Source organism: Patagioenas fasciata, chromosome 1, assembly GCF_037038585.1.
Source record: "Patagioenas fasciata isolate bPatFas1 chromosome 1, bPatFas1.hap1, whole genome shotgun sequence".
NCBI lineage: Eukaryota > Metazoa > Chordata > Aves > Columbiformes > Columbidae > Patagioenas > Patagioenas fasciata.
The window spans coordinates 158,557,580-158,585,331 of NC_092520.1; the positions used below are offsets into that span (position 1 = coordinate 158,557,580).

At 41.3% G+C, this 27,752-nt stretch overlaps 2 protein-coding genes across 8 annotated transcripts in view; one reads left to right on the forward strand and one right to left on the reverse strand.

Annotated features, from left to right (window-relative positions):
* The first annotated feature begins 1,331 nt into the window (after positions 1–1,331).
* Positions 1,332–19,008, forward strand: MDM2 (MDM2 proto-oncogene). 6 transcript variants are annotated; one of them, XM_071798945.1, is made up of 12 exons: positions 1,338–1,470; positions 1,867–1,949; positions 2,089–2,437; positions 3,925–3,999; positions 4,364–4,497; positions 4,656–4,705; positions 5,963–6,030; positions 6,184–6,277; positions 8,788–8,948; positions 9,898–10,053; positions 11,632–11,709; positions 13,248–19,008. In XM_071798945.1, the coding sequence occupies exons 4-12, from the start codon at positions 3,991–3,993 to the stop codon at positions 13,815–13,817; spliced, it is 1,320 nt and encodes a 439-aa protein (XP_071655046.1). In that variant the 5' UTR covers positions 1,338–1,470; positions 1,867–1,949; positions 2,089–2,437; positions 3,925–3,990; the 3' UTR covers positions 13,818–19,008. The 6 variants fall into 6 exon arrangements, with proteins under 6 accessions (XP_065694522.1, XP_065694541.1, XP_071655046.1 ...); XM_065838459.2 differs by having other exon boundaries at positions 2,089–2,161; XM_065838450.2 differs by lacking the exon at positions 1,867–1,949 and having other exon boundaries at positions 1,332–1,470; positions 2,089–2,161.
* A 1,214-nt stretch (positions 19,009–20,222) lies between these two features.
* Positions 20,223–27,752, reverse strand: part of CPM (carboxypeptidase M) — a 37,528-nt gene continuing 29,998 nt past the window's right edge. For both annotated transcript variants that reach the window (XM_065838501.2, XM_065838492.2), the window contains 6 exons: positions 25,772–25,944; positions 24,116–24,300; positions 23,707–23,877; positions 22,770–22,922; positions 21,585–21,733; positions 20,223–20,867 (listed from right to left, as the gene is read on the reverse strand). In XM_065838501.2, coding sequence (XP_065694573.1) covers positions 20,634–20,867; positions 21,585–21,733; positions 22,770–22,922; positions 23,707–23,877; positions 24,116–24,300; positions 25,772–25,944 — 1,065 coding nt within the window. In that variant the 3' untranslated portion in view covers positions 20,223–20,633. The remainder of the gene's footprint in view (positions 20,868–21,584; positions 21,734–22,769; positions 22,923–23,706; positions 23,878–24,115; positions 24,301–25,771; positions 25,945–27,752) is intronic.

The window sequence follows — 27,752 nt, forward strand, 5'->3', positions numbered from 1 at the left end:
CAAGGGACAAGTCCAGGCAGTTATCCACTGCTTGTTTGGACAAGTTAGTTGTCATGGAAAATCAGCATTACGCTCACTCTGCTCTAGTGTACGTATCTTTAAACACTATCTCCAGCACTCATGTTGTCTAACAAATCTTTTCACTATTCAAATATGATTTTAAAATGTCACCATGGGCAAAGAAAAACAAACTGAGAATTAGAAAAGGGAGACTAAAAATTAAGCAATTCTAGTTGAAATGTAGTAATGAATAAGTAACTAGCAAAAAAAACCCAAACCAAAACAAACCAAAACAAACTTCCAAATATCCTACACTTTAAAGATATTCAAAATTATAAAACGGGAGATGACAGGAATACAGGACAATATGACAGCCTGCAATAACCCTCTTTGATTGTTAATTTTTCTCCCAGTTTCCTCTCTTAAATATCAGTGAAAAAAACAAAAGGCACAAATGAGCATTGGAAATCAAGCCAGTATCCAAAGGTGTCATTGCCGGGCAACCAACATTTTCATTATTGTGTCCCTGAATTTGTGAGGACTATAAGCAAGAGGCTCTGCCTTTGTTATCCACGAAATATATTGGCGTGATGAAGTTTTCTATCATTAACACGTGCTGCGGCTGGATTTACGGAATCACAGAATGTTAGTACGAGGTTGCCTTAAGGCTGTTTATCCTCAAAGGAGGTCCGATGTCTGGGAGCCGGAGCTCACGGAGCTGGGGCCAGAGGTCTGTCAGCGGTGGGGCCCGCACAGCCTTGCCCTGGGCTGTGCCCCAAACCTCACAGATGAGACCGAGGGGAAGTCAGAGAGATGTTCAACATCAACGGAAGCTTTTTTTAAATTTTTAGTGAAGTGGAGGCTCTGTAGGAAACTCTCATACTGTTTTAGGCTTGCTCTTAGCAACAAGCCCGGCTCTCCCTGCTCCATCTCCTCGATGCTGCACATCCCACACGCTTTGTTTACCACAACCCGACCGTTTTTGTGCAGCGTCTGTAAACACAGTCGGGACGGGATGAAAGGATCGATGGACAAAAAAATAATTAAAAAAAATAAAAGAAGGAGGTGCGCAGATGAGAAGAGAAAAAGCCGCCTGCAAAGCCCGAGCGTCCTGCTTCCCCGCAGCCCCCGGAGTGGGTCTCACTGACTGCTGCCAGGCCTTCACCCTCCTCGTCCCTCAGCCCGGGCACCGTTTTTCTGTTCCGCCCGTGGCCGCGGGCCCGGGCTCTGGGCTCTCTGTCCCGTGTGGCCCCGGGGACGGGCGGGCGGCGCGGCCACCCCGGCCCGAGAGGCGTCGCCCCAGGCGCGGCCGTTGCCCCGAGCCCGTTAGGGGGCGCTGGGGAGACCAACGGGCCGCACGGCGCGGCGGCCAAAATGGCGGCGTTGGGTGCAGACCGCGCTGCGGCGTGGTAGGGGCCCCTGGTCCTCTGCTCCGCCGCGGGCCGGGCAGCGGAGCGGGCGCGGCTGGTGGTGCGTGGGGGATCCCGCTTTGCTGTGGGGCAGGAGCTGAGGCGTCGCTCGGGACTGGCTTTTTGCGCGCGGCGGCCTAGGTGCTGGGTGGGGGGGAAGCGGCTGAGGCGCGGCGGGGACGCTGGGTCGGATCGGGGCGCGGCGCTGGGGCGGGCGCTGCTGCTTCCTCCAGCAGCGGGGGGAGCGGGGCCTGCACGGGGCGGGGAGGCGCGGAGCCGGGGCTGTTCTTCCGCGCCGCCGCCACCCGCTTCTGGCGGCCACGGTGAGTCAGCGTTGTCCTCCCCGCCCGCCTGCCCCCTGCGGGGACTCGGCAGCGCCGCCGCTGCGGGTCATGCTCAGGCATGTCGGGCCGCGGCCGCCAGAGGAGCTAAGTCTTGACTTGCCTCCTCTTGGCAGCGCTATATAAGGCTCATCCCGGCCCGGTCCCACTTGGCCCATACACCTGCCGCCGGCGTGTGGGTTGGACGAGGGCAGCCGAGGTGAGTGGGCACTGCCGCGGTGGCGGCTGCGCCCCCGGGTTTCGGCCCTGTGCCCATCCCGGGGTCGGTCTGCGCGGGAGGGGACGTGGGTTGTGTAGCTGCGGTACACGTTTTGAGGTGGTTCTCCCCTTAATTGCAGGCAAATGTGCAATACCAAGATGTCCTCCCTTACGGATGCCTCTTCTGTCACCGCTTCGGAGCAAGAAGCGCTGGTCAGTAGCTCTGTTGGACGTGCGAATTTTTCATGCTTTTTTGCAGATTTTTATCTGCTAATTCAGAAGGGCGGCTTTGCTCAGCGAGTGATGGTTAAAGCCAGGACATCCGGTGAAGATGGTCTCTCTTTGATTCGGCAATTGTGAAGCAAATGTTTCTCATTCATGGTTGAGAGTTGAGGGTGATGGTGTAGGTCTAGACTGTTTCCTGGAGAATTTGATGGGCTGTTTGCTTTCTTTAAATGAAAAAGAATCTTTCGATCCAGTTTAATCACGGTAAGTATTTTGTGGTGGAAATTGTTATCAGTTCATAACTGAAGAGTTGTGGAAGATCTCTGTTGTGCAAAACTGTGACATAATATTGTCATTACATCTGAAGGTTTTTTAAATATGGCATTTTCGCTTCCTCCTCTACTGGGATTCATAAGCAAGTTGTAATCAGATTCTTCCTTTGTGTTTATGGCTTTGCATATCCAGGCTTTCCATGATACAGTGCCAGTTCTGCTGTCCTGCCTTCCTTTCCAAGTTGTCCTGAGGATGGAAGTCTGTGTGTTATACTTGAAATGCGAGTTCAAAATGGCATGTGTACAATTGCAGTTGAACTCGATTACTTCTTGTAGAAGGGTAAAGCTTAAAAGTGTAGACTGATAGCAGAACTTCAAAAACAGTGAAGTGACAGAATAGCAGACTGTTCAAAGTTGTTTGTTGTTTTTCATTGTTTCTTGTTTTAAGTCATCGTAATGCGATGCTACTGTCTGCTGTCAGATCTGCAAGGCAGAGAAAGTTCATACTTGTGTCAGGGAGAGAGGGCTGGGGAATAAAAGGATTTGAACCCATGGGTCTAGTTGTGCATTCAGAGATCCGAAACTGTACTTCGCCTTCTTATGCTCAGCTGTCATTAGTAGTTTAATAAGTTACTGTTTGCTTCCTTTATGAAACTGTAATATATGCTGCGTGCTCTAAATAATGCAGCACTTAGGAAGGGGTAAATAGACATCTAATATTCTCCACAAGCTTGTTTATTGCTTTCATTATGTGTGATTCTTGCAAGTAACCACTGGTTAATGCACTAAGACATAACATCGGTTTTAGCAGATATTTGAAATGGAATGCAGGGAAGTTCCCCTCCTTCCCTTAAGTATTTATTCCCGGTCTCATAATATTATTCATACTTTCCTATAAAATGTTTATTATCTATAATTTTTTCTCATTTTGGGGAATATGTTGGGATAGCTAAATAATAGCCTGTTCTGATAATGGTTATGCTATTGTTAATATAACAATACTAGCCACCAGTGGCTCCACAGGCATTTTCTTTCCAGTTTTGGCAGCCCTGCAGCTTGTTCTCATCTCCTGGACTGGTACTGGCAGAGCTGTTTCTGGAATAGTGCAAGGAATTGGGATCAGGACACTGTTCTGGCCAGAAGAGAAAAAAAAAAAGCAGGGGGGGGAATGATTTTTTTTACTTTTTTTTTTTTTTTTCCAACTTTTACCTCCTCTGCATCTGAAATTGTCATAGACTGGCTGCAGGTGTAACTCTGCTGGCTCAGTGGCAATAGTGGGAGGTCATTGCAGAGTGATTGAAATACAATGGAAAGGACAGGGTGTGCTTAGCTCAGAAAAGTCTTCAGAATGTGTGCGGGTTTTAATGTAGTTGTGTATTTATCTAAGAGATGAATATAAAAGGAGGAAGCCAGCCTGTATAAATAGTGTTTTGTTTGATGAATAATTGGTGCATACTGTTTTTCTTCTTCCCCATACAGGTTAAACCAAAGCCACTATTGTTGAAGTTGTTAAAGTTAGCTGGTGCAGAAAAGGACACTTTTACTATGAAGGAGGTGAGAACTTTTAATCACTAAAAGTAGATTACAGTGGATCCAGATAGATTGTTCCTTTGTTTTGGGTGAATGAGGGGCACTGTAGTTCACAGCTTATCTAGAAGATACTGAGACAAGGTATTGTTTTTATTCTCCTGCTGACTTGTTTGGTGATGTTTAGCAAGTTTCTCAGCTGAACAAAAGTATCTGGTGTTCAGCAGAATAGCAGAGTGCTTGGGGAACCGTAGATTAAAATCGCAGCTCAAAGGGATTTTTAGGCAATCCGTGTGAGAAGAGTGATGAATTTAGTGTGTGTTTTCTTATGCTTAAACTTGAAACAACAGAACCTGATATTAAATATCTGTTTGTGTCATTTATTTTACAGGTAATATTCTATCTTGGACAATATATTATGTCTAAACAGTTATATGATGAAAAACAGCAACATATTGTACACTGTGCAAATGATCTCCTGGGGGATTTATTTGGAGTAACAAGCTTTTCAGTAAAAGAACACAGGTAAAATGGGATTCTTTTCTGAGAGTCGGGTTGTGAAATAACAGAGAACATAATGCGTATGGCCTTCTCTAACTCTTTGCATCTTCAAAGATGGTAAGCTCTCTTTTATAATTACATGTAGCTAATTTGCAACATCTCTTTCTTTATCCCCATCTAAGGAGACTGTATTCAATGATTTCCAGAAATCTGATAGCAATCAATCAACAAGGTAAGCTAGTCTGGGAGGATCCTTACATTAATGCATCTTGCGTGTAGTGATCAGATACATCGATCTCTCCATAATTAGCTATTTGGCTTTACACAGTACTGTCCAGAGCAATCACCAATAGTGAATCAAAGCAAACACTGTTTTTTCTCGGGGAGAAAAAATCTGAATGGCATTTGAGTAGTTATTTTGGACTAGGGCAAGAACAAGTACAATCAGAGCTGAACACAGAGGACTACATAGAAAGATCAGTTGTTTGCTTGTATTTCTTACACAGAAAACCCTCAACAACATAGGAGGTTTTAATATTAAAAAAAATCCTCTTGCATTTGCCCTGACTTCATTAACAGCACAAGTTCTTTTTATTCTTTTTATTAGTGTTTTAATTTTCAAAACCAAATGTGGAGCACAGTTAGAACTGGTCACCCTCAGCTACACTGAGTCCTCTTTTAAAAGGTCTGTGTAGTTAGCAAAGCAGCTTTGTGGTAACTTTGTGGATAGCCACTCCATAAATAGAGAATTGTTACATATGGTCGCCTTTCCTGCAGCATAAAAATGCTCAATATGGCTGTAACTTTTGGCTAATGCACAGAGTGAAACAGACATTAAACAATGGAAGCCATTTTGTAAATTTGCTTCTAAATCCATATTAAGACACCCTTTGTTTCTGATTCTTTCTAAAGACAAGCGTGCAGTTGCTGAAAGTGGGAAACATGCTCTTTATTATCCCTTGCAAATGTGGATTATCAAATGATTTTCTTGAAATTTATTATTTCAGGGTCTGTCTGGTAGTAAGTATATATAATTAACAACAGTTATATTTTCTTGTATTTAATGTCTTTTTAATTCAGTGTCCTTGTAAGATGGTAACTAGTAAAATACACTTTCAAGAGGAAGAAGTGTGAAATATTTCCTGCTTATCTTCTTTCATATCTGCAGAATCCCAGTTAATGCACAGCCTTCATTTGAAGACATCTGTAATAAAATTCTGAGCCATTTTGTGGTTGAGATTTCTTCTTCCTCCCCACCTTCTTGCTTCAGTAATGTTACTGGGAAGGTGCTGCACACACCTGAAAAGCAACAGAGCAGGGTTGTTTTTTCCATGGTGGCAAAATGTCTGGATTGCAAGTTCTGTTTAGAATTTACTTTGTAAATGCTGTGTGCAGTTAACTTCTGTCTCTTGCTATTACACTACTGGTTTTGAGCCCAAAATTTACTTTTCCTGCAGTACTGTATTAGGGTGGTTTGGTTTGGTTTCAGGCTCTACGCTTGCTGACACACCTGAGGACGATGCCAGATTTCAGCTTGAAGAAGAAAATGTTCTAAAGGTGATTAAAAAAAATATTTTTAAAATAAATGTTCTGAGATGTAAATTTTATTTAGCTTTGCATAATAGTGTCAATGATTTAGATGCAATTAGTTGATTCTAGCCTTTTACCTCCTATTAATGCTCAGGCTTACTCAGTGTTTCTGTTAACCAGGAATCTATGCAAGAGTTAGAAGAGAAGCAGACTTCCTCAAACGTGGCTTCACGACCAGCTACATCTTCTAGGAGGAGAACACACAGTGAATCTGGTAGGTGTAGATTTATGGTGCAGAGCTTTCAGTAGCATGGCTGCTTAGGAAAAACAGTATGTTCTCTTGCCTTACTGACTTTGAAAGATGCTGACAAATACTTTTCATATTTCTCTGCTTATCTGAAACAAAATGTTCAGTCTGGAAGAAATACACGATTCTTTGCATTGCTCCAGTGTCATGTTACAGTTTGGATCTCTAGAACTATTAGTAAGATGATGGAATAACTTGTTCCACAGATCTGTTAAACTTGTTCACATCAGCAGGACTTTATCAGTTATGTTATCTTTGTGATGAGAACACTCTTGTTTGTAATAGACTGATGTACTCAAATTCATATAAGTTCCCTCTCTAGATAGCCACAGATATTTACACTTTGCTCTTTAAAAGCAGTTTTCATCAGATTTCAATTGGTGGCAAAGACATCAAAGGTCTGGTTAGTAACATGGGATGATTTTGGATATGTATAGGTACTTGGCCATTCCTTAAGCACTTTTAAAAAGTCTGACTTAAGCATCACATTTGTCTCCTTTGCTATGGTCGTTCAATAGTCACTGGAAAATACATTTTCAAATAACAAGCAAATTAATAAGCTGGTCAGCATAAACCTGGATAACTTTAATTTCTCAATGGAAGTGTTCTCTACAGTTCTACTTTAATACTATTCTGTGGAATTTCTTACATTAGTTTGTTCCATCACTTCTGTTACCTCATGACTTGACAGCTGTAAATACATGGGCAGTGATAACCTTCTGTCACTGCATAGATCTTTCTTTTCTTGAATTACTCAGGAACATTTTTTAGTTCCTCAGCTTTTGTGTAGTATTTTTTTTTGTGTTCATCATAGGCCACTGTTATGTTAGTCAGTCCAGAAACTGTGCTGTGTTGCTGAGCGGTTTGCACTAAATTAAAAGAACTTTTTAATGTTGTAACAAAAACTGGTGAAAGGATGGAAAGTCTCAGTTAAACATCATAACCTGTAATATTTAGGCATAACCCAGAGCACATAAGGTCCTGTGTTGTGCTTACTTATTGGAGGTTTGATTATTAACTTGGTCTTTGCATCCGTTTATTAGTTTGTTACAGCCTTAAAAGTTCTTTTAATATAGTGTTTTTATATACACTTTTTTTCTAATTTATAGGAAATCTTCCTTTTAAACCACTCTTATTGTTAAATTGGGGTGGTAGCGGCTCCTTTGGAGCCGCTTATATAGTGTATAGAAACCTTGTGGTGGTACAGTATCAGTACAGCATGGAGCCATGACAACTAAATGAGGACAACGATGGACAGGAGCAACCCTTGGGCCTGGGGGCACCAAATTTGGTGGGGCTCTCAGGGCGAAAAAAGAAAAGAGAAAAAAGAAAAGAGAGGGGCTGAGCCAAGAAGCACCAAGGGAAAGTAAGAGAAGTCTCAAAGTATGTACAAGCGTTTTGTTCTCTTTTCTTTTACAATGAAAGATCCAAGACTTGAAGACTCGTGGATTGTCAGGATGTGTTTTACAAGGCAAGGGAGAGGATGGGCAATAGAGGGTGGGTTCAAAGGGCATGCGTAGGGGGAAGCAGGCTCTTACTGAGGTCTGTGAACCAAGTTGTCGAGCCTCTTGGGGGAATTTTCACTCCGCTGCACTTACATACCGACTTTGCAACACCTTTTTGAATGAAATTGTTTCTCACCAAACACTCTTAAAAGTCAGTGGAGCTGAATTTTGACTTACCTACCCCTAAAATGCTGTCCCCCTACTCCTTATGCTGCTGTAGGTGGTTGTTTCAAAACATGATATATTTAAAAAGCATTGTCTTTTTGCATTCAAACCGAGCATATTTAATAAGCACGGCTTAAAGCGATGCTTTCAGAGTTCAATTTTTACGTACTATGCCTTGAAGACTTTCTTGCTAGTGTGTGTGGAAAGTCGTAACGGTTTGTAATAAAATGTGGTTGAGTAAATGCACTATATGTAATTCTAAATGTTAAATTTGTTGAGGTATCCAAAACTTAAACCTGAACTTACCTTGCGTAGCGTGGGGTACTTTGTATACATGTGACATGGGAGCTAGTTGCTCTGTCCCCCTGCAAATTCTGTTTGACCAAGGAGCTCTCTGAAAGTGCTTTTCTGCCTAGTGACTGTAGAGGGAGCTAGGACAATTAAGATCCCAACTGTATTTCTTAAAATTAGGAGGGGTTTAATGTGTCATGTGTGGTTTATGAATGCTTCCAAATTTGAAATTGTTCTATTTCCTGCATGTGGAGACTGCTATTTGTAAGCTGTACTGATGGGACAAGTGCGGAAACCCAGCCCCTGAAATACTGTTTTCAGGAATATTTCATACTTTTCATGTTTCTTAGTGTTACTCTGTCTTTACTCAGTGCCTTTTTTCCCTATAAAATAATGACTATATTTTTCTTAAAATACAATTTACATATATAGGAATTTAAACTTCTGTTAAGAATATTCAAAACTGTACATTGCATAGATGTTCTTGGAGTAATAAATATTCTTCAATGTACCCAGAAGAAAATTCTTCAGATGATCTGCACAGTGACAGAAGAAAACGACACAAGTCAGACAGCATTTCGTTGACGTTTGATGAAAGTCTCTCATGGTGTGTAGTCAGTGGTCTGTGCCGTGAAAGAAGCAATAGCAGTGATTCAACAGATACTTTTTCCATTCCTGTAAGTCAAAATATGTGTTTTTGTGGTACCAATTTTGTAGGTATCGCAAGTTCAAATACGCATCTTAAAACATTATGTTACTAATTTAAAGCAGCAGTGCCTTTGATGGTGTCTCTGGAAAGAAAGGGAGCTGAAAGAAAAGTTGATGTGTGGGTGGACTGGGGTGTTTCATAGCTGCCAAAGCTGAAGGGAATTTTTTAAAAATACTAACTCTAGATATTATTGAAAAAAACGAGATTCTTACTGCTTCGCACAGTATTGAAAAAATGCCAGATATATTTCAAAATAAGTATTAGAATGCTAAGAGAAGAAAAGCAGACACAGACATTTTGTAATTCAGAATGGTTGATGCTTCTGGATATGTGGTAGTTCTGGTACAGTTTCGGTAACTGGATGTGGTAGTGCCCTGAAGAGAAGCTGTATTCGTTTTCCAAACCTTTGCTGTTTTTCGGTGTTTTCGACAAACACTGAAGCAAATTACCTGTTAAGTCATGAAGAGCTAAACTAGCAGTATTCCTAGTCATATACTGTATTCTCAATTGATAGAACTAATACTGTATCTTCACTTGTGTTGTTTTATAATTTAGTCTCAAATTACAGTTTAAAAAAAGTCCATGAGAATAGAAAATTTAATGAAGGCAGCTGAAAGACAGTATCTTCTTGCATCTGTTCTTTCACTTGTAGGAGAGCCTTTGTCAAATAGTAGCAGCAGTCTTCAAGCTGACTGCAGCCTCTATTTCAGAGCTGTCAAAAGGCTTTCAGATGTAACTTTATTTTACCCACTTGTAATTCGTTTGTCTCATAAAAGATGTTCCATCTAGCATCAGCTGGTCTCATTTCTTCAACAGCTAATTAAACTGAGTAGCTTGGTTTAATGTTACAAGTATCTTAACAGTAATGGTTACGGACTAGTGAGGTTCAATGTGTACTTTCTTTCTCTTTTTTTCAGGATCTTGATGCCAGTTCATTAAGTGAAAACTCTGATTGGTTTGACCACAATTCTGTTTCAGACCAGTTCAGTGTAGAGTTTGAAGTTGAGTCTATTTATTCAGAAGATTATAGCCATAATGAAGAAGGACAGGAGCTCACAGATGAAGATGATGAGGTATGTATTTGTTTTGCTGGGTTTTTTTTGACTCGGTGAGGCGGGGAGGAAACTTCCAGGAATATTTCATGCTGAGATTCCAACAAGAAGAAGTAACTTTTCAGGTTTATTTCAGGACTGCCTGCTATGTGACAAACTGCACCCAGCCATTCGTTAAATTACATATCTGTGCAGTTGCGTCACCGTTATGCACCCGCCAGGCAGTAACCAGAGCAATGCTAAGGCTTTATGGAGGCTCTGAAACAGTCTGATAGTCTGGAAAAGTCTGTTTAACTTCACTCACTAGCTGTTGGAGTCAGTGACAGCATGTGTACTTGAATCTATTCTTACTTTTTAATTATAGAAGTATGTGTTGAGCTTTGGCAACATTTCTAATATGAAGTGAAAAGTTTCCTCCTAACTCTTTGCAAAGGTTTATTTCTGAATTATTTGCCTCCATGAATATAGGTGTTTCATACATATGCTGAAACACAGTTTTAGAAATTTTCATTAGGAGGGAAGAAGGCAGTAAAATTGTGATTACCATCATTTTTAAGAGATTTAGATATCTGGAATGTCAGGAACAAAGTGGGAAATTATTTTTTTTCTGTGTTCTTTTTCTGCTACTTTAAAGAGGTGAATCAGGTTGAGATCCAGAGGCAGAATTTGCTGGGGACACGCATGATTGTGGTACTTGAAGGGCTGCATGGGACTGACTGTACTGATGTACACTGAGTTTATAGCACTGTGGAGCTGCACCCCGAGATAAGGTGGTGATTTGGAGGAAGAAAAGGATTGAGGCGTCCCCCTGCCCCCAGCAGCAATGTTGGGAATGGCAGAATGGTTGGGATTGAAAGGAACGTCTGAAGGACACCCTGTCATCTGCCATGGCTCAAGCAGAACTGATTGCCCAGAGCTGTGTCCAGATGACTTTTGAATATCTCCAGGGGTGGAGGCTCTACAGCTGCTCAGAGCAACCTGTGCCAGTGCTTGGCCACCCTCACGGTAAAAAAGTTATCTCCTGATGCTCAGACGAAACCTCCGGTGTTTTAAGATGTGCCTCTTGTGCCGTCACTGGGCACCACTGAAAAGGCACTGGCTCCATCTGCTTTACACCATCCTTTTAGGTATTTACACACAATTGATGAGATGCCTCCTGCACCTTCTCCAGGCTGAACAGTCACAGCTTTCTCAGCCTTGCCTCATGTGAGAGCTGCTCCAATCCCTTAATCATTTTAGTGGCCCTTTGCTGGACTCTCACCGTTAGCTCCATATCTCTCATGTACTGGGGAGTCCAGAGCTGGACACAGTGTGTATCCAGGTATGACCTCACCAGTGCTGAGCAGAGGGGATCACCTCTACTCCAGAAATTGGTCTAGTCTACATTTTTCTTCGAATTGTATATTTAGAGTGTGAGCGGAATTATTTTCCCCAAAACCAATCATCAGATTTTTTGGAGTTATTTGCTAACATTTTATTAACATATATGTGCTATTTGTTGTGGTTGATTAGAAGTCTATCAGAAAATCTGGAATTAAAAATCTATCAATTTTTAATTGCCAAGAAACAATTACATTAATACTTTTTTATTTAAACCAGGTGTATCAGCTGACTATTTATCAGGATGAAGATAGTGATGCTGATTCATTTGATGAAGATCCAGAGATTTCTCTAGCTGTGAGTAGAAACTTGACTGGCAAAGCATCATAAGTTGGGTGAACTGACAGAGTAGATCAAGGAATACAGATGGATTCTATTGTTATCGGTGATGTTTTTGTGTGGGTTTTTTTGTTGGTTTTTTTTTTTTTAATCAACGTTTTCTTGTATGTCTGAAGATTCCAAGGCAATATTTTAATTACTGAACATGTATCAAGAAACCTCGATCCTAAAAAAAAAAGTAAGCTTCCTAATCCATTAAAAAAAACCCCTAACTCACACTTTCAGTGACTTAATGGAAGGTAATTATTTGGAGCCTAAATCTGACTTTTTGCACAAAATGGTTAAAAAAAAGTCCTGTATATTTAAAAAAAAATCTTCCTGTAGATAGGATTGGACAATAAAAGTAGATATCGCTAATGAAGGATCTGTAGCATACAGATGTGAAGGCAAACCTGTTTTGAGAACAGTACTGTAAAATTAATAGATCTTGAGGCTTTTTCTAGATTTTGAAGTGTGGGAATAAATTCAGGAGTTTGAGACAAAGTCTGTAAACATATGTGAAAAAAACACACACTAGAATTAAAAAGCAGTGTATCTTTTTATTTATACTTGCATTTCACAGTTAAACCTTGAACAAAGCTGTTGGCCAAAACTGTCTGAAGTGTTCCAGTCCCTTGATGGTCTCTAGGACTGAGGGACTTTACTATGTTTGTAAAACACAGGGCTAGCCACCATCTTAAAACACAGCACTGCTTATGTATGGAAAAATACGTCTGTACGTTATTTTTAGGAATTAGAATTGGTCTCTGAAGCCTTTGATGTCACTGCTGTTATTTAGGACTCCAACCATTAAGTGCTTAAAATCTTCTAAATAAGTTTTGGGTTGTTTTTTGTTCGCATTCCCCATACAGCATGGATTATTTCTAAGAAGGATCTTTTTCCTTAAAAACAAAGTGTGTTTTTGATGAGTTAGTGGCATATTTTTGGTGGAAAATTTTCAGCTATGGAATAACCTTTGAGACAGTGATGCAGCCTGTTTTTTTTTTTTGAATAGCCGATGTTTTCTTGCGTTTCATTCTGCTGTGTCACAGCGCCCTCACCCGGCCGTTTTGCACCTCTACAGCTTAGCATCACAAAGGTTCAGTGTCCCTTCAATCTCGAATAGTTTATATTTCAGAAGTCTGTTGTTGAAAATAGTGGGAATGGTGACCATTTTATCAGAAATAACTTTTCATGAGGTTCTCTGAAGACTTTTGTGGTCTGGTTTGTTCAATTTTGCATAAGGAATAGTAAATCATTATTGTTTCACCTCTATGTTTATTTCACAAATTTCCTACAAAATGAAAAAATTCAGAGAATCATTTTAAAATCAAGACTATTTTAATCTAGAATCATAAAATTGGGCCCAACACTAAATGGAACTTTTAAACTATAAACAACTTGAAAGCTCAAGATAACTATTATTTTGGCAGTAATAAATTGTTTATAATCTCTGAATACTTGAATTGTAAGCTTTCCAAGTAGCTTAAGCTGTTCCAACCTTTAATTCACTAAAGGATTATTGGAAGTGTCCTGAATGTAGCGAAATGAATCCTCCGCTTCCACGACATTGCCACAGATGCTGGGCCCTTCGTGAGGACTGGCTTCCTGATGAAAAGAGTGATAAATTGGTGAAGAGCAAATTAGAAAGTTCATTCCCCCTAGAGTCTGAAGAAGGTTTTGATGTTCCTGACTGCAAGAAAGGGAAAATGACTGAGGATAAAGAACCAGCTGCGGAGGAGAACGAGGACAAAGCAGTGCAAATTTCCGAGTCCCAGGAAAGTGAAGATTATTCCCAGCCATCGACATCGAGCAGCATGTTTTGTAGCAGTCAGGAGGACTCTAAGGAACCTGAGAAGAGAGAACCACAAGACAAAGAGGAAAGCCTGGAGTCCAGTCTGCCTGTTACCAGCATCGAGCCCTGTGTCATATGTCAGAGCAGACCTAAAAATGGCTGTATAGTGCATGGCAAAACGGGACACCTCATGTCGTGTTTTACATGCGCAAGAAAACTTAAGAAGAGGAATAAACCCTGTCCGGTGTGCAGACAGCCCATACAAATGATTGTACTAACTTATTTTAGTTAGGTGGATATTGACTGGAAAGCAGCAAAAGAGCTTCATAAACTGGTTAAGAGAGTTAGAAACTATTTTTGTATGCTAATTGGAAAATTAATATTTGGACTGTCTTTTCATTTGGTATGAAACGTAATTGCTGAAATAAATGCACCAGAGTTGTGAAGAGGCTAACCTAATATTCGTAAGTCAACTTAAAGATTTTTAAATCCTTCTTAATAGAAATAACCAATTCCTGTAAACTATCTGCCTTTCCAAGTGCTTTAGTGACATTTGTTTTACTTGATTAAATATAGAGATTAAAAAACCAAATTCAGTGATAGTGGGAGGAGAGATGTGGTTTGTTAATGTGAGTTCCTCCTCTTAAGAAGATAAGATTCCCTAGATTCCAGTATCTGTTGCCTGATGAAGAAGCCAGGCTCAGTCAGAACCCTCTGAATAAGTCAATAAAATAAATAAATAGAATCTTGTCTCCTTTATTCCCAAAGCTTGAATTCCTCCAAGTAACCAGATCACAGAGGAGTTCTTACCAGGAAGCGGTGGAAGATGCGATAGAAAATCATGTAAGGTTTTGGAAATAGAAAAGGGTACTGTGTATCTTTTAAAGTGTGTAAATTCAGGGCTGTGTGTGTCCTGAGAAGTCATTGATTCAAGTTCAGTTTTACAGTTCTCTCTTAGCTGTCCTGAGAAACTAGCTTTTAAGATTGTTTGGAGGTTTGTACTATCCTGATGATTATTTTAGCAATATTTGAACAGGCAAGATAGATGAAGGAGATACTATATAAAATTGAATCACCAATATTAGGAGACGATGGTATTCTTTTTGTGCACTTGTTCTTGACTTCAGCAGTATAACATGCAGCTTGATCACTACCTTTGCTTGAATAAAAATAGTAAGGAAAACAAGTCCATCTCCATCTGCAGAAACAAGCTGTTTAGTTCTAGTTCACGTAGACATTCTTTAAATTCAGCAGTCTTTCCAGCTTACACTGTGTCACAAGAATTCTGAAAATCTGTCGCAAGGTATTTGGCCAACTCTAAATTGGTCTCATGGGACCTGCCCTTTACTGCTTTTAGCTCTTGTCTTCTCACTGTAGTTTGTCAAAAATTTTGTGAAGCTTGTTAGTTCCTTTATTAAGGAGTCTACGGACTCAGTTCTGTGGTGCCTTCAGAGTAGGTAGTGTGAGTAAATTTTTGTAAGCTCTGGTATCTTCAGGATATAATTAGGTTACTCATCTGGGCTGTTTTTTAGATGGACAGTTTCTGTACCAGTGAGTTGTATTTTTTCCTTTGGAGGAACTGCAGGTTTTCAGCACCTCATCATCTGGCCAACAGAGGTAGATGAATCGTTTTGGCATCAGGGGAGTGCCAAGAACAGAGATGTAGCCTGAATGCAGGAGTTGTGCTGTGTTACCATCCTGCAGGCCAAGGTTCGACAGCTTCCTCAATGCCACCTGTGCCCAACTGTTGATGCCCATGTGCTAGTGCACAGACTTTTATTGCTGTCTAAATTCCTGTCAGAGTTACTAGTTATCCAAGTATAAAATATTTGTAAACCAGGGCTGCAAATGCCTGGAATGCAAGGAAGTACCTGGGAAAGGGCATAGAGCTGTAAGGAGAGACTCCACAAACCTTTAGTTGTTACTTGCCTCCAAAGAAATACCATCATAGACAATTTCCAGGATTGGTGATGTTTAGTTTGTGCATTTGAGTTAATTTTTGAAAAATATTACTAAAAGGTATTGGTAACTCTCAAGTTTTACCACTATTGATTTTAACTAAACAAAATTTAGACCTCAGTTGTATGCATTTCCTCACATTCTTATTTGCAATTTTTTAAGGTGACAGCAGGTGGCTGCAAGTTCCTGAAGTTCTTTGGTTAGTCAAAACCTTTCATGGGGTTTGGTAAATCTTCAGCCAAACAGAGAGAAGTTCTTTGGGCAGATATTTAAATTTTCAAGTAGGCATGCTTACCTGCCTTAAGTCACACTGTTTTCTATTTTTCTTACTTTTTGATTTGATAATCTGAAGTGCAGTGAAGCTTGCAGAGGCTCTTCCATTGCACCAGAACCAAATAGTGCTCCTATCACAGTCTGGAATCTGCAGCTGAGAGAGAACTCTGGACACCTATGTTCAGGATAAGCGCTGATACTGTGGGGACTGCACTTTAAAAACTTCAGCCATTGCATTGTCTCTATGTCTTATGCTTTTTCAGTGCAATACTTTTTTTCTACAGTCACTGTGATGGCTGCGTAACTGCATTTGTGGGAGAGCAGCTTTTCTTACCTAGTTCCTGCTGGGACAAATTGTACCATCCTGCTCTTGGCATTCTCTTCCACTCCCCTTAAGTGATCTTTGTATTTTAATAAAAAAAAAAATCAGCTCTCAAAAAGGCATGTATTCTAAGAGCAATGATCCTTGCAGTTCACAGTCCCTCAGGTTTGGGATTTTTCTTCCAAACTGATTTAATCTCCCACTGATGCTTTCTGTTTTGGCAAAAGATGCAGTGAGAGCATACGGCATAATGAATTTTCCCTTTTATGATCTAAAATTGTACTTCCCTAGCATGTCTCCTATTGTGGAGAATAGCCCCGGAATTACTCATCACTTCATACAGTGCTGAGGACGTGGGTAATTTTGATATCTGCATCTGTTGCCAAACGACTGTGTCGGAGTGAATCTTTGTTTTGAGCTATATTTCCTGGTTTAATGTTATTCCTAACACCTAGTAAAGCTTTAGGGTTTGGTTTGTTTGGGGTTTTTCCCCCCGCAAAGCACACCTTTGGGGAGGGATGAGTGATGCCTATCGTGGTTCCTGTAGGAGATGCTGGCAGGCAAGTGCCGATCGGGCTTGGGGGGGTGTGTGGGTGACGTTGTGACCCCGGTGCCCCAACCCTGGGGGGGCTGCAGTCTGAAAAGGTGAAATCTGGGTCTGCCTCCACCCTGTCACCCCCACCTGCGCTCGGTACCTCTGGGGAGAGTGGTGACCAGCCTTGTGGTCATCGCCCCCTTCTTTCTGGCCTGGAAACATGTTTCTGGCCTTGGATAGCAGCATGAAATTCAGAAAAGTTTTAGCACAGAGGCTGACAATTGTTCTTACTTGGTGAGGTCTTTGGGATCGTTATTTAATATCAAGCACATTTTAATCTTTAATTTATTGCAGTTTGTAAATATTCTTGTGCTTACAGTTAGCATTTTGAGCTTTAATTTATTGAATTAGTCTATTGGTACGTGTGTAGATAAATATGCATAGCTAGTAAATCACAGTCACAAGAAAAATATTTAAGAAATTGTATTAAAGAGAACTATTCAGATCATATTCTGATTAAGAAGAGCATAAGATTTATGGCTTTGTTTTCTTTTTTTTCCTTCCCTTAAACCAACTTTTGTGTTGATCCTGAACAACATGTATTAGAGATGGAGACTAGTGGAACATTAGCAGAATGAACATATTTAGATGGTGTTTGTTTTCCTTTGGAATACTTCAGCATCTCAGAGTACAGCCAAGAAGCAGACAGACTGCTTCGTTGTGCTGCGGACATTGGGGGTGATGGCCTGGAAGATGGGGGGAGGTTTCAAGGTTAATTTGAAACAGGTGGTAATTGCTTTTGTCTTCGAATGTGTCCAGGAAAGCTGGAGGTGTGGCCACATGCTGACAAAAGTGACAGGATACAATTTTCAGTAACTGTCTTAGTCTGTTCCTTCATGTACCTAAGGTAGACAATAGTTATGTACAAATACTACAACTCACATTTATAAAAACACAATTAACCCACCTTTGTATTAAATATTACTTTTTCACTATGTAGCTATTTATTAGTATTGAAATTCAACTCTTCACCCAAGGAGGTGAAGTGCAAAGTGAAATATGTGAGGCACAAGGAAAAACTGTTTTGTTTCAGTGTCTGGCATTTCTCAAAAAAGCTCAAGTGCTGAATAATAAAATATTTGAGAACCTTTAATACGACGTCTTGACTTGAGATTAGTTATGAAATCTGCTGCTTTTGTTCTTTAAAAAACTTGCATGGCTGAACCAGAGGTAGATGGGTTGCTGGTTTTGTTGAGCATTCGCACTGCACAGATTTCGCTTGCTGTTGAGCAGCACGCCTTGAATGTTGGTTGTGTTACCCAGGAACACCCCAGAAGAGACGTGTCCTGTGCCGTAACTGTGCAGGGGCTGCAGCTGCTGCCCTCAGCAGGTGGAGTTGGAAAGGGGAAAAGTGCTACAGAATTTTAAATGATGAAAAACCTTGCATTTCGTTGTAACAGTGTGCCACAATTTTCTCACTGAATTCTGTTTGCTTTGAATTTAAACGTCGCTGTCTCTGGTGTCTGTCTCTGTGGGTATGAAGGCACGTGCAAGACTTCAGGCGGATTTTTTCTTTTTAAAGACTAATAGGAGGGAAAAACAATCCCTGCCTTGACCAGCTGAGCTTTTCCAGCTCATCCATACCTGAGCCAAAGTCTTGTCTCAAGCTACTTGTCATTTAAAGATTGCACAAGCAATATAAGGTAAAAAAACACCACCACCCCCATCAAACCTGGGATTAAGGTATATTTTAACAATTGTAGATTGCACTTACTGAACATGAAAAATGGTTGCTTTTAACTAATGTGTGATTTTTTTTTTTATTTAGCACAGATGCACTGAAAGCTTCTAGTGAAGAGCTCTCTGTAGTGTGTATATATATATTCTACATGTAAAATTTGTTGGTGGTACTTAAAAAGGTGTTGTCTTCCCTTTTGAGTAGATGTTGCTTTAACTTAACAGCCTGACTTTTAAAGGACAGTTCTTTCTTGAGCTAAATTAATGGCCAGCAGCATGACAGTTACGTAATACCTAAAATATCAAACAGCTTTTCCAAAAGCAGAGTCTGTGTTGTCTGACTACACATAGCTGGAATGACTATTCAGCAGACTGGTTTATAGTACCTATGCAACTTTGCCACTGCTCCTAGATGATCACGCTTTCAAGGACTTGCCATGGTGTGTACCTTCTAGATACCCAGTGCACATACTACCACAGTAACCATTAAAATACAAATAGCCACTCAAATTGCACAGAGTATAGATCCATTTATGAGAATAATTTTTATGTGTATTGCATTTGTATTTTGATTTTCAGTTTTTCCTTTTCAGAGGAAACTAAATAGTATGTTTCATTTAAAAGCTTTAAATAAAAATTTGTTTATGTGTTTCTTGATGCTCTTCTTTTTCATGTCAATGACTTGATTGTTAGAAGGTCCACTACTTGGTTTTCAGACAGATTTTTAGTGGGGCTTGCTCTGGCCTTCCTCAGCTGATGGCTTCTCACAGATTTCATGCTTTTGGGGAATTTTAAACTTGAGGGGGTCTCTAGTTCTTCTTGCTTTAGGTGACAGAATCAGTGAAGGGATTAGAGGAATAGATAATTATCCACTAATGAGTAAACAACCCAAAGTAGTTAAAAGGGGGAGAAAACATGGAAAATTCAAATGGCTATGATGAAGGTGTTCAACAATCTTGCACACTCAGCCCTCTTTCCAAACCAGTATTGCTGTTTTCAGTTTCTAAAGTGTACCTACAACTTCCTATGCTGCACAGAACAAAGCCAGCAGCCAGAGCAAGTGGCTGATGCCCAAGCTCCACAGCCCAGCTGGTGGAGCTTGGTGTAACAGGCAAGAGCACCATTTCAGTGGAGGTTGTATGTTTAAAAATGCATAAAAGGATTTAACCGCTTTGCTGCATTCTTTAATTTACTGCATAGAGGTAAAGGTTGATATTTCCCAATATAGTATCTTTTGATTACTTTTGAAATCGCTTAAGAAAATTATTGGCAGATAAAGTTTTAAACACAGGAGAAGGTATGAGCTGGCTTTTCTTGATAAGTTGTGTTTATTGGACAGCTGCAGACACCCTGTAAATGCCTTGCAGCCAGCCCAGTGAAAGGAATCTGCTCATTCTGCAGGCATTGCAAGCCAGCCAGTGGACCAGGGGTTGTTCAGCCACCACTGAAACGAGCCCCTGGACAGGATCTATGTTAGGGCCCAAACAATGTACTAACAGGGCTGGGAGAATTACTTCAATGCTCTAAAGCTCTTGCTAAAACTATTCAGATTCAAAAATTCTGAGTTGTATGCAGTTCTGTTCCATACCAAATTCAGTGAGGAGATGGACAACAGCAATGGTATAAAGCTGTCAATGACTTCCCACTTTGTTTTCAACAGCTCTCGGGGCAACACCATTGCAGAACTCTTGAGTTACAGTCTTTTGCCTGATGGGACACAGTAGCATCAGGCTTCCAGCAACACAGCCTTTTGGCACATACTCACACTTCATTTCCATCTTCTTGTCTTACATGTCCGTATCATGCTCATCTTTACCTTAATTCAGCACTGAGCAGTCTCATCTGTCTAGGTAAGAGCAAACAAAAATTCCTCATTTACAGCAGTGGCTTTATTATGAGAAATTAGGATAGACCTAATTGCCAACAGTTGTGTGGCACATTAACTTTTGGTTGAATGTACAGTACTATCAGACTTTTCTGAAATCAGGTAAATTCTTCTGAATATATTTGCACTTTCTGCATCAAATTTCTACAGTTATCTTCATAGACTGTACAGAATTTCTTTAGAGTAAAATACTTACATAGAAAAATATGATAGTCTATCATAATCAAAGTAAAACATCTGATTGTCAACCCAGTATTTTACAAAATACAACAGACCTAATTGTAATTTGAGAATTTGGTTTATAAAAACCTCCATTCTTTTGCATATACAATTTCTTGTCTGAAAAAACCCCACATTTGTGCAGGAAGGTTTTTGCCATCTCGTGTCATTCCTGACTTCATTTGAAAATCGCAAGCACAACGGTCATTAAAACCAAGATATGTAGAGTTGGTTTCACTGCAGCTGAAGCCCGTCTGAGCTGTTGATAGAGGGGAGATTTGGGACATGAAGCAGCTCTTGATCTGATAGAGACTTCTGAGAAAGAGAAGTCTTGTTTCAAAGCACTGAAGTTACTCGTATTGTCAGTTATTTCCACTGTCTTCAGTATAGATTTATATCCCGGTACAGTAGCCTAGGAGCAAACATGAAAGATTTCTTACATGGTTTGAAATGTTTTCAGCTGTGAAACAATCATTCTTCAATGTGCTTATTTACACTGTCAACACATAGGAAAAAGTATTCTAAACATAAGTATGAGAACACAATGAGAAAAGACTGAAGTTTTTGACATTACAGCAATGAGAGTAAACCCTCAAAAAGTGACATGGAAACTAATAGAATATTTATTTATCATGAGGGAGCACCGCACGCTGTACAAGAGCACAAATCCCGTGGTTACCCTTAAGCCAAAGGCCTTGGCTGACTGGAGGCAGCGCCTGTGCTGCATCAATGTTCTCTGATCCCAGCCATTGCCAGCCTCTGCAGAGAAGCCATTTCCACCCAGGGAAATAACCGGCACTGATGGTGCTGTTAGCCCATCGCTCTTGGACTACATGGGTGCTGCCTCCACCTCCTCACCCCTCTGGAGCTCTGTGGTTTGTTTCAAACACCTCAAGCTACTGTCAGCTTGGTCCAGACGCTCATCCCAGCTGGCTCCACCACCCTGGTCAGATGAGTGCTTATCTCTGGACAGGCCAGGGACTCGAGATCCTACTGTATCAATTTCCTTTCTGCTAAAGAGTCTTTAGAGCTCCTATATATGACTTGAGCAAGTTCAGCTCATTCATCTCTAAGGATGCCATCTCACTGTGCAATTAGAAACAAGACTTCAGTAAGGCCGCACACTTACATTGATCACGTACGTCCCAGGCAAAAGGAGAAGAAAGTACTCCCCATGCTTGTTTGTTCTGTAGGGGCAGACATGGGGCCTTCCTTTGGCTTCCACGATGGCATTGGGAATAGGATTCCCATTCCCGTCTGTAACTTGACCCTTGACACCTATGAAAGAAGGAGAGGAAAGAAAGATCACAACTGCCAACGGGTGAGCCTCCCTCTCTGAGAAAGTCAGACTTTGTTGCTGGATGCACTCAAAGGCTATTTCACTGATTTCGAGCACATCTGATAATATCTCTAGTCACTTCTGTCTTACTGAAGGGAATTAAAATAGAAAACTCTTTGCTGTTAATAGTTTACCCTCATATAAAGTTAGAAAGCAGCATTGTAATCTCTGCTTGTAAATCTCATTCACTGCATCACACGTACTTTTTGTATGTGTCTTTTACTGAAGTGCTTCAATTTTCATGACTGGTTTGAGGGATTTTTGCAGTCCTCCCCCAGCTTTTTTTTAAATTTAAAGTAAGTCAGCCCTTTTTCTAGTACTTCCCAACGGCAGAATACCAGCAATGTCTGCTTGTCAAGTAGTTTCCCTGAATTCTCACACACCACCTTCAAGACAGCACTGGCATTAAACAGACAGAACAGCAGTCAGACATTCTGGGCCACAGAATGCAAGATAAGCAACAGATTTATGCGAACCCTTCAACTCACTGTAAAGTGCTGCTGCTACACTACGCAGCAGCTCTCCCAACTGTGAAGTCAAGATCACACCTAGAAACACCCTAGAAAAATACAAAATCCAAGCAGCAAAGACCTACAAAACATTGTGCATATGCACACACACATTTAGAGACCACTGAAATAAATGACTGCCCCAAGGCTGCTGGGGAAAGTGGGCTCCCTGAGGGGGTGTATGGTAAGGTGGCTGCCAGGGCCTGTCCCTTGCTCCTGCCCAGCGCATTTTAAGCCCCTTGCACCATGTAACAGTGTCCATCACCCCACACCTGACACACGTATAAGTTCTCCTCCCTGACCCAGCCCTGGCCTTGTCGCACTCGCTGTTCAGAAGCCATGGCTCCCAAGTTCACTCCAGGGCTCCTCACCTGTGAGCCCTGACGCAGGCCCAGGCTGTGGAAGTTTCCTGCTTTGCCCACCAGCCTGGCTTCAGTTTAACTCCCTCCCCCGTTCGCATACCCACCTAGATGCACTTGTTTTATGTATTCGATCAGAGCAACTTTGTTGTCTCTCCAGAACTTTTCCAGCTGGTCTGCTGGAGGATATTTACAGCATGACAGCTCCAATGTAATTTCAAAACACTGTCCCCAGACATAGTTGTAATCTTGCATTCCACCTTAAAAGTGAAATAAAACAGTGTTTAGCTGCAAAGAAACACCAAGTTCAAACCAGATGAAAAATAGGAGAGGTAAAATGTTGGTATTTGCATCACACCTGTTAGAAAAGTAAATCAGGTAAATTATTCCTCAATGCCACACTTGTATTTACGGCCTCCTGTGGAAAACCAACTTAATTACTCTAGTTACACACAGAGTGTTGTTTTCTAAAGCATGGTGGCATTTTGGGAATGATGACTATTATGGCTGATGACGGGTGGGTCTTTGACTTAAATTCATTCAAGCACTTGCAACTAAATAGGGGCAGATAAATTTGTAGGTTGGAATAAAGTTTGTCGCTGCCAAAGCCACCCTAAGAGCCTTTTCAAGGTTTCAAATTCAGACTGTGAAAGCAGCATGCGGTGCCAAAGTACACAGGACATATATCCTATTTGCCTACCCATAAAAAAAGAGATGATATATGGACAGAAGGTTGGTTTCCTTTCTGAAAGGACAAGACTTTGGTGACACACCAGCACGTGTGTGTGTGTATAATCCGTAGAGCAATGCAGCCTTAGGAAAGGGCACAGAAGCAGCCAGACAGCAGAGGCTGCCTCATTCACTTGTGGAACTGCTGACTGGGAGAGCCTGTAGACACCCACGTCCTGCTCAGAAAATCCACGTGAATGCCTTGGCTTATTCCTTTCATCAACCCTCTGCCCTGGGCAAAAGCACGGCCCTTTCATCATCAAAGATGGCAGGGGAAAGTGAAGCAGCTGAAAAATACACCACTGACATTCTTACCTTCCAACTGGTACCAAGAATACCCGTTGGTAATGCCTTCTGGAAAGCTTTGTCTGTTGTCACACCCAGTCCCTTTGTACATGCTGGCATGGTTGGAAGAATAGGTTTTTGCCAGATGAATAAAGACATCATCATCTGGAGACCTGCTGTAGCCTTTTGAAGAGATGGTAACTGCAGAATAAAGTAGCCATCATGTAACTCTCATGACTGGTAAAACATACAGTGCTGGCTTGCATACAGCAAAAACATCTCCCAAATAACTTTATCAGGCAGTGAACTTTGATGGGATTTATCAAAGTCTGCCCATCCCAGCTCAAAAGCTGGAAAAACCTTGCAGAAATCCTTATGAATTTTGCTTTGGTACAGCTAATGTTCCTAAACAAAATCAGCTATGGAGAAGAGAGCTTACCTGAGTTACCGTTGTCAAAGGTGTAACTGGCAACCAGGGCACCCCCATGCAAGTTTGCTGAAAGAACAAACGTTTCATTTTTTATCCAGTTCATTACTGCTTGAGTTTCTGGCTGAATACTAGCATTGTTCCTTTCAAAGGCATCAGGAAAATTTCTGTTCAGATCTTCTCCATTCTTATTGTACCTTGGAAAAAGAGAAGACATTCCCATTACTGTTTTGCTTATAGACACTTGTACATCATCAGCTTCCCACTACTTAAGGTCCGTGGCATGCTACTGTCTTCAGGAAACACTGCAAATCTTCTCAAGCATTAAGGAGATGGACTTCAGTTTGCTTTCTGGCAGCACTGGGTTTTCACAGGACACAATAAAACAATTCTATTATATTTCAGGTAGAAACTGTGAATAATATTTAACATGACTATAGCATGCACACACCTACAGAGACATGAATGAGAAAAATCTGGGCCAGATAAGGAGGGTGTTGTCCTCTGGTGTGCATTCTTCACACTTGTAGAGAAGACCAAGGTAACTACTGGATGGCTGTGTCCCTTGTACTGCTGTCACTTGGGACACAGAGCAAAAAATTTGATTCAAACACAGGATAAATTCTCTTCCCCCTGTACCTGAAGGTCCAGCCTGTGGCAATGCCCTTTTCCCTTTTCACTCAGACGGGTCAGTACAGAAAGTAGAGAGGGTATTCAGCATCAGCTGTATTAATTTTTAAACTCTCTCTGTTTGACAGTGAGGGGATTAAATATCCCACCCTCCATTAACGTCTTATCTGTTTGCTAAGGAGTAGATTCCTTTCCTGATAAAAATGAGGACCTACACCGGTCACCTAGAGAACTAAACTGCCTTTTCACTTGCTTCTGACATTGCCATGGCCAGTGATCCAAGAGAACTTCTAGCTCATGAGTTTGCTTTTTCTGCACATTCCAACTTTGTCCCATTGGTATTTCTTCCCATTCTCTCACACCTTCCTCTTCTTCCCTCTTCTAGCTCGTTAACCTTTTCCTCCCTTTCTGGTCTCTGCAATAGTTACACTAAAGAATGCAAAAGTAGCACAAGATGCAACACTAGGTTACATTTCCTTCTGCGTAAGTTGTTTTGTTTTGTTTTTTCCTCTTCTCTCCGAGCACTACTAATAGCACAGCACCTACTATAGCTAGTAGATCTGCTTGCATAACTCATCCCCCTTACTAGATCTACATTAAATATGATCTTTAAACACATTTCTAGAAGCCCATTCAACAAGCTTAGACACACCTTTTTCTCACTCAGAAGGGTTTGTGTTCTCCAATTGAAATAGATCCCTGTGGGTGGCATTTTCCCTCCTCTTTTTCTAGCACCCTAAAGGTCTAAATAGGTTATTGTGCTTCTATTTGCAATCTGAGTCTCCTGCCTAAAAGGTGAGGTCATTACACCATTCTGACCAATTTTCTCTAGCTGCCACCCATATAAACACCAGTCTGACTCAGTCTTCCAAAAACTCCATGCCGCAACAGTGCATCTTTAGAACAGCACAGGCCAAAATTAGCCCTAACACTCCTCTATGCTATCCCTTCCATCAAATATGATTCAGTCTCTAGGCTCTGATTATTACTGCCCACCCACTTCCTTTACCTACTCCCACCCTCCTAAACCACCCTTACCTTCCTCGTGTGTAATAGCAATCCGGCACTTTTGTAGCTTCAAACCCATCAGGGTTCATTGTTGGCATGATATGAATCCGGGTGTTATTGAGCAACCGGGTAATAACTGGGTCATGTCCATAGCTGGTCACCAAGAAGTCAATCAAATGGAGCAGGATTTCTCTCCCAACAGTCTGTATAAAGAAGCACAGATTTCCTTTTAAGTTTACTATGGAAGAAGAAGGGGGGTTGGAAAAAAAGGAGGCTCACCACCTCGCATCTACAGGTCTTTCTTACTGGATTAAACAGACATACAATACCATTCTGGTCAACACACTTTTGTTCTATGCTCTCCCCTAAATATATTTAAAGGAATTTAATAGACAAAAGGAGTCACTGGAGGATTTTCACAAGGGTTTTATACCCAGATCAACCAGAGCTTTCGGTAATGGGAAAGTGACTGTGTCAGCTGGACGCTTGAAACCTGCATGGATAAGGCATGGCCTTATCAAAAACTGTAGCTGCATAGGTTGCCTGATAAAAGAACTTGTGGGCTTGGAAAAGCACCACCACATGATCTCAGCTGTGCTGCACAGTCAGCTCTGTGCTGGTGCCCGAGGGACCCCAGGCCCTGCAGGTAAGTGTCAGTGCTGCGCATCACCGCTCAGCAGTGATGGTTCACAAGGAAGAAGACAGCCCTTCCATGTTTCCCAGGGTGCTGCTACAGAGTAAGATTTATTTACTGTTGATTTCCTTTCATGGGAAGTCATCTTTAACATGGGATCAAGAGAGGCACCACAGAAACTTCTGTTATACTCTCTGTTGCATTGCTTTATTTTAATGCCATGAACACAGGCACTGGGGAAACCAAGCAGGTATATAGAAATCCTTAGAAAGAAGAAATGGAAGGATATTTGGATGCAGACTTTGGATCAGGGAAAGGCACTGGCAAAGAAAAAGCTAGACACCTATTTTTGTTCATTTTTGTACAGGTTGTGAAAGCTGTCAGGATGTCTCCCTCTAGTCTACACTATCAGATTCCAGGCAAAACACTGGCAAGTTCCAGCTCTTGTGAGTTAAGAACAACCTATTCTACCCCAGAAACCACTAGTACAGTGTTCACTGGACCACACTTTCCAGAAGCACTTTCCGTAGTGCTGTGACCTGTGCCTCAAGGGTGCTGTAGGGTTTCTAAGCCCTGGCTGGGGTGGGAACAAATCAAGACTTGCAACTAGATGAGCTCTGGAGATAATTCTACTTTATCTCCAAGAACAAAGCCTGGAAAATCACTGCAGGCTCCAGCCCAGAGCTACAATACCTCAGTTTCTTTAGAATGAGTCTTGCCTCACTAAAGTGCAAATACTGCAAAGACTTTTTTCTTTTTTCTTTCCTCTAAAGTGAGGAACATGGAGTGACATTACTGAATGAACCTGGTGTCAAACAGATAAGCATCTTCTTGCTTGCAAACTGGTACAGGCCTAGGTAAAGGACAAGTGAAATCAGGCAGGGGAAAAGGAATATTTCTCCACAGCTATTTGCTGCACTAATGTCCAGTTAAATTTTCACACTGGTGCATTTTAATTGGCAAGTCCTGCTGTGGGTGTTGAGGTAAACATGAACACAGACACCGTCCAGCAGGAGCTCTGGCTGCAGGAGCTGGGTTGGTACACAATGGTGTGAGGAGGGCTGAACGCAACTGCTGTTCAGGTTGGAAGCAAACCTTATCTTGCCAGTTAGCTGGCAGTCGCTATCTGTTGCAGGAGAAAGAAAGAAACAAACAAACAGTGTAGTGCCAAACATGACTCTACTAAGTTGTGGATCACACCGTTTTAGGTGTCATGCTTGAAGGCAGCCATGCTCTCTGAGTAGCTACTTGAGCAATTCTGCCATGTTGTTTGTACAGGGAAAAAGAAGGATCTCTTCCCACCCTGCCCCTCAGCAGATTTGTTCCCAAGCTTTCTAACCCTTGTCTGTAAGCTCTTGCAAGCCACCATCCAGTAAT